This window comes from Cibotium barometz, chromosome 46 (genome assembly GCF_041138505.1).
Source record: "Cibotium barometz isolate CiBa-2024 chromosome 46, ASM4113850v1, whole genome shotgun sequence".
Classification (NCBI taxonomy): domain Eukaryota; kingdom Viridiplantae; phylum Streptophyta; class Polypodiopsida; order Cyatheales; family Cibotiaceae; genus Cibotium; species Cibotium barometz.
In genome coordinates this window covers 47,813,466-47,820,041 of record NC_141091.1, presented here as the reverse complement: position 1 = coordinate 47,820,041, position 6,576 = coordinate 47,813,466, and the positions used below count along the sequence as shown (strand labels likewise).

Sequence of the window (6,576 nt, the reverse complement as noted above, 5' to 3'; positions counted from 1 at the left end):
AGAAGCACCATCAAGGACACTACTATTCAACACACTAAAAGGACCTAGGGTCATCATAGGATGTGCTCCTAATGGAGTGTAGCCTAAGTGTGCCATCCACTATTGCACAATCTAGAGAATCACCATCAAGGACACTACTATCAACACAACACAAGAACCTCCTGACAATCCTCACATCTCGTTGAGGGAAGGAAGAGGCGACACTAGTGGTCAAATGTGCATTGCACCAATCCACTACATGTTGTGTATCTTGAAAGCACTCACTGTCATGGCGGCGAAGCTGGTGACGTCTAAGGTTGCATTTGACACACACATACTTGCACCATCGTGCTCTCCCTTTCCATGCCCTATCTCGAAGAAGCTCCAAATCACCTAGTAGCCTATCATGACCTGTCGTCTCGAAGAAGCTCCAAATCACCTAGTAGCCTATCATGCGATGCCAAGAATATACCCAATAAAATTGAGGAGAAATCTTCAATTGCGTCCCACATCCATCAGATCATATCCATGGCCCTATCCATGTGACTCCATGCACTCTCAAAAAGTCATCATGATGATGGAAGCAATGCTGCACAAACTCGACACTGTGAGAGCAATCATTGATCACTAATGTAAAAATGATAACTTGCTCCTCTAGGGTGCTCACTATGCCATCTACTGCCGCCTCTGCATGCCAATAACTAATATGCACCATGATGGCCACCTATTCAAGTACACAAGAATGGAAAATTGTTAGATTCATAGACACCATCAATATAAAAAATATCTTGAAGACCTTAAATTGAAAATGAGGCAATGTCTCAGGCAATACATGCTCAGAAAGTAGTACTCTTCCTGAATCTTCTACTGTGGTGCGAATGTGATTCTCTATGAAAAGTCAAGCACAGAGACAACTACACCAATAGGAAATTGTTGCTGCATGCTGGCACGAAACTGACGGTCCTGCTGCTTGGCACTGTGAGCATGATGTATGTTGGCATAGATGGAAACTGTAAATGTTCTCATGAACTTGCCACATGCCGAATGGTGCTCCACAAGAGCTGTAATCTCCTCAATTGTCCATGTGTCACATACTCATACTGTCGCCATGTCACCACCTCAGCCATCGAGGAATCCTCCTTGCACAAGTGAAGCATGGCCAAGCTACCACACGAGGTACAAGTCCCCATGACACAAGCCATCCAATGGTAGACGACATCCTCTTCCCGCATGCATAATAGCAAGTGATTAAAATCCCTCGGGCTACAAAGCACCACCCCTCGATGGCCTAACAAGCCACGAAAGACATCATACAAAAGCTGAAATCCAACATGGTACCTATGAAAGACATCATACAAAAGTTTAAATCCAACGTGGTACCTACAAAGACATGTGTCATATTGCCTCGAGTAGCACACAAACCAAGGCTTGCAAGCCTCGAATGAACATTGGATGATGGTGACCTCAGGGTGTGCAGACCTGAAATCAAAGTACAATTCTATCTGTCATCTCAAGAAAGCAAGCCCCATGCACTATGTACTCCCCACACGAGACATCTTGTACTCTCGTGATGCATGACAATTTTCCTCCCAAAATTTGTCTATCACCGCCCTCATCTCAAGGTCCAATAAATGACTGCATCTATTTTCAGTCTACCTTTGAGTTGTGAAGATGCCTATTTTCAGGCTACCTTCAGGGCACCCAACTATAAAAAGTGGTGCCCCTTATCTTGCAACCACACTAGGCTTACAACTTGTCATACCATACTTAGATAATATGTTGAAGCCACACTGCCTTTGTAACAATAAGATGTCATGAGGTTATGTCACCTTGTTTGGATTGTGTGGTGTGTAGAGTGGTGTTTCTTTCTCTCTTCTTCTTCTCCCTCTCCTTCCCCATCATCTTCCCCCCATTCTCTCACACTCACATTAGCATTAATGTTGAGATTAGGCTTTTTGTATTTCTCTCCCTCTTTGCTCATCACTACCCAAGTGCTGCGCTCCCTTGTGAGCACACCAAGGGAGGCAAGGTTAAGGAACCTAGCTTCTCCACAAGCGAGGGTTACTCTACAATGAATGGCTAAGGATTCTAACTAGCAAAGACCCTTGCATTCTTCACTCCCGTGCAATGCTCAAGTGTTACCAAATAATCAATGAATATTTATTGTGCTACCTAACAGTGCTTCACATGTAAGAAATGTTTTGCACAAAAGTGGTATTTTTTATAGGGTGATATAAGTAAGTATAGCACATCTAACTCTACCCTACTCATGCCAAATCCCAAGAAATAATGTTATTATTTACACCTCATTGGTCATGTTAAGACCACTTTTTCAAGTAACATGTTTACTTCTCATGTTTGTTATAAGATCATTTAGGTCTGAAAACTTTACAGTTGTATATGCATCTTTTTATTTCAAATAATAAATCTAAAAAGTTTATGAAGCACCTTATATAAATTCATAAGATTATAGCTAGAAGAATAAACCCTTCTAAATCTTGTGGTGGTAAATGACAAACTTCTATTTGTGCATTTTTCTCTGAACTTGAAAATCTTTGTATGTATAGAGAGATTTTCAAGAAGAATAAACTCTTCTAAATCTCGTGGTAAATGACAAACTTCTATTTGTGCGTTTATCTCTTAACTTGAAAATCTTTATATATACACATTGTCAAATAAAGTGACAATCTTATTATTGAAAACTAGAACTGCTTATTGGTGCATTATAATAGAAGTTGGATCCTACATTATATTTAACATTTACTATAATTCTATTTTTAAGATTAAACTAAATTAGATAGTTGGTGTAGATAAAGGAATGCATCTTACAAAGAATACAATAATTGATTGCAAGATAAACTTTATAATACGAGTCACAACTTTTGGGCATTGATTATAAAAGCAAAGGAATAAAAAGTTGAAAAAATTATGTTCTCACACCATACCTCACAATCATGCTCTCTCAAGAAGTGACACTTTTATTATTAAAAAGTAGACCTAGTTATTGGTGCATCAATAGAAGTTGGACCTTACATTATATTTAGCATTTATTATAATTCTATTTTTAAAATTAAACTAAATTAGATAGTTGATGTTAATAAGGGAATGCATCTTGCCAAAGAATACAATAATTGATTGCTAGATAAACTTTATAATAGGAGTCACAACTTTTGAGCATTTATTATAAAAGCAAAGGAATAACAAGTTTCAAAAAATTATGCTCTCACGCCAAATGAAGCTCCCTCAAGAGATGTAGCACCACACCTTGAAAGTGCATTTGAAGGTGTGATGAATCTTCCTTCAATAAACATATTGACAATCTGTCGATACACATTGTCAGTGAAGTGAATTCCATCCCAAATCAAGAAAGTGTTGGGATCATCACACAAGACACTAACATGACTACATAAAGCCAAAGGATTATATCGATTCAATGCTGCCATTCCAAGGCTTGGTGCTCCACAACATGCATTTTCAATATCAATAAGTCCTGTAGCAAATGTCAACTGAATCCGTAAGTACTTAAAGGCCACACCTCTAAAAATTATTATAGTAGTGTACGTTAAAATATTTACTCATTGGAGGATCTTATGACAAGATAGTCATATTATAGCCCCAGCATTTTTAATCTTAATATGAGTAAAGATAATTAATTAATTATTTGCATATTCACTCAAACTTATTAATTAATTTTTTAAGGTGTGGTGCATATTCACTCAAACCTTAGACTTTATAATGTTACAAACCTTTTAAAGTCTATGGTGATAAAATTTACATTTTCTATTGCCAAAGTTAATTAATACATACCATATACCTTAGGGTGTGCCTCTCTCCCTACCTCTCCCCTCGAAGTGAAAAAGAATGAGCCCTCTTGCCTTTTTAAAGAAAATAGTGAGCCCAAAAAAAAAGAAAGATTATGGAGGACATCATGAGCCCAAAAAAAGAAACATTATGGAGGACATCAACCTTTAAAAATAGAAAGTAATAGAGGCTAACATAGATAGAAAGCAAGCAAAAATAGAAAGCATGTGGACCCAACACCATTTCCACTTTTGAGCTTTAAAAAAACCTTAATAAACATAATAAAATTTTGGTGTGTTAAACCCAAGGTTTGTACACACCAACTAATTAGTTAATCACAAAAAAGCATTTTGGGTACATATATTCTGAGTAAAGATAATTTTAAGTGGTTATGTGTTTTGCAAATTAATTCAATTTAGGGGGTAGTGAGCAAGAATTATACCATAGTTAACAGGGTTGGTCATGATCTCGTCGAAAGCCGAGTAGAGGTCCAAGAAGACGAAGGTCGCACTGGGTAAGAGGTGCTGCAGAGACTCACTCAAGCGCCCCAGAGAGTCAGTGTAGTTGCGGGAGACCTCATTCACCCACGCCAAACATCCCCTCTCGTCCAATGTTTGGCCGCGGCCCGTAAAATACTTCGTTATGGGACTGCATCCCATCAAGCCTATGCCGCTTATCATAAAATTACGTGCCCCCTTGTCGTACAGAAACTTCACCCATGCATATATCCAAAATCAAGATTAAGATTACGTTGGTTGAGCATCTTAAACCATAACTGCACTAATTAGAGTAGCACCCCCGCCGCCTCTAGTTTAGCTGCATCGCACTAGCAAATGCAGGTATAAGGCGGGCTTGATGCATGCATTCAGCTGAGATTAGTAAAGTGATAAAACCTTACCCGGATAGTTTCGGCAACCTTGTCCACTACAAGGGGTAGCAAGTTCATGGTTTCTGCATATTCAAACCCGGATATGACAAAATTTTCAAGATCATTTCCACCGATTTCTATGAAGTAAGTAGCCTCTGATATAGCTGATGCATTGGGGATAGTGGTCACACCTCCCTGCAAACCTTCAAGTAATCAATTAATTAATCACGTGTCTCTAGCTGGTAACGATAATCAGCTATTAACACTTTTATGCCACATAATTTACAACCATATATATTAACGTACGTTCTGGCTTGGGATTAGCACTTGCAAATTATCCTATGGAGTTTCATAAGGAAGTGAAGATTAATACCTGATTCAATAAATTGCAAGAAGGTCTGATGCCATTGTAATTGAACGTCTAGTGTGTAGTTGGTGTAGGGCGTAGCCCCAAGCTCTACAGAGAAGGTGTAATTGAGAGCTGTTGCACTGCCCACTGCGTAGTTTACACCGTAAGAGAAATCGGTCCCGACAAAGTTCAAGAAAGGTGGCAAGAAAGGGAGGCCCAGCGACTGCACTGCAGCACCAAATCACACACGGAAAATATACTTGTCAGAGAAGATCGCCTTGACATCAAGTAGATTATTAACCCCTAATTGGATAATCTCTGTCCTCTTCCTCAAGATTATTATAATGCTTTGATAAGCATCTACTTGCCTATGCAATCGATGATTAGACGACCGTCTGAGAAGCGTTGAGCCGCATTCTTGAAGTAGGTGATTCCATAGGGAAGGAAAGCTGGTGAGAGCAGGGCAGGGTTCCATGTTCTCACGAGGTTGCCCGTATCCGAGAGAGAGTCCCCAAATGCAAACACAAAGGAGGGGCACGCATCATCAGCGGCGCTTTGTGTTGAGGCCGGTTGACATGAAAGCACCAACAGTAACACGATTTGGAACCCCCAATTAAAGCCCATAGATGCTTGCCCTAAGGAAATCATGAGCCCCGATCCCCCTTGCCTCTCCTCAGAAAGGGAGAAAAAAAACAGAGAAAATGATGCGAATCCCTTGGTTGGGCATTGAATTGCCGACTCTGCAAGCATGTTTCGACTCACCCGCGTCATTAATATCCGGTTGCGGCGAGATCGTTGCCAGCCAATTATGAACTCCACCCACACTGGCAGTGTCAAGAAAAAAAAAACCCGAAAAAACCGGCTGCAATTTTAAAAAATCGACAATCGTTGAGGCTAGTCTTCAAATAACCGGTTGGATTTCTACCAGTTTTAGTTATAAAACCGGTTAGGTCCTTTAAGTTTTGAAAGGACAACCGGTCGACGAAAAATATCCTTATTTTCACTGGTTAGAAAAAAATGTTTTGCTTTTTGAGCCCGCGTTTGGAATCTGTATAACATTGTCACAAAAAAAACCTTTCTTTAAACCAGTGCTCCTTTCTTTAAACCAGTGCTGACTCCAACCCCTGAGCCCAGACCTCGACAAAAACGTTTTTTCAAAATAAGGACAAAACTAATCGGTTTTCTAGGCATTTTATCTAAAGGCTAGTACAATTCAATCGATTTTTGTAATGGCTTCATATATTTTTAGTCGGTTTTTCCAAATTTCAACCGGTAAAAATACATAGAAATGTCGTTTTTGTCGAGCGTTGGTGCTCATTCAAAGACGATTCAGGTAAAAGCTGTTGGAATATTGATGTTTAGTATGCTGAGGGGAGGAGAAAATGTGCACTAGGGAATTGGAAGAGCCAATAGGAAAAAGGTCAAGTCCAAGTGGCACCAATGGGTGCAATCTACCTTGTGAAAAGCAAAAAAGCTAAATCTAGCATTTGGAATGAATGGAGACGTATTCCTTTTTTTGCACGAATCCCTCTTGTGCATTATCTTCTACATCTTCACTCACCACATGAATGCTACCCTC

The 6,576-nt window shown here is 39.5% G+C and overlaps 1 protein-coding gene across 1 annotated transcript; it reads right to left on the bottom strand.

The window, feature by feature from the left end:
- Positions 1 to 3,194: 3,194 nt before the first annotated feature.
- On the bottom strand, positions 3,195 to 5,809 carry LOC147612283 (GDSL esterase/lipase At5g45910-like). The gene is made up of 5 exons (XM_086784300.1): positions 5,366 to 5,809; positions 5,022 to 5,225; positions 4,679 to 4,851; positions 4,223 to 4,490; positions 3,195 to 3,469 (listed from the first exon to the last, which is right to left on the bottom strand). The coding sequence occupies exons 1-5, from the start codon at positions 5,766 to 5,768 to the stop codon at positions 3,195 to 3,197; spliced, it is 1,323 nt and encodes a 440-aa protein (XP_086640426.1). The 5' UTR covers positions 5,769 to 5,809.
- Positions 5,810 to 6,576: the final 767 nt, after the last annotated feature.

Bases quoted from the DNA above. Each gene is read 5' to 3' on its own strand.
- LOC147612283 (XM_086784300.1), bottom strand. From the start codon at position 5,768: ATGACGCGGGTGAGTCGAAACATGCTTGCAGAGTCGGCAATTCAATGC. The intron at 5,226-5,365 runs GCAAGTAGATGC...TTGGTGCTGCAG, and splicing joins TCTAATCATCGATTGCATAG to TGCAGTCGCTGGGCCTCCCT. The intron at 4,852-5,021 runs GTATTAATCTTC...GATTACTTGAAG, and splicing joins CTTGCAATTTATTGAATCAG to GTTTGCAGGGAGGTGTGACC.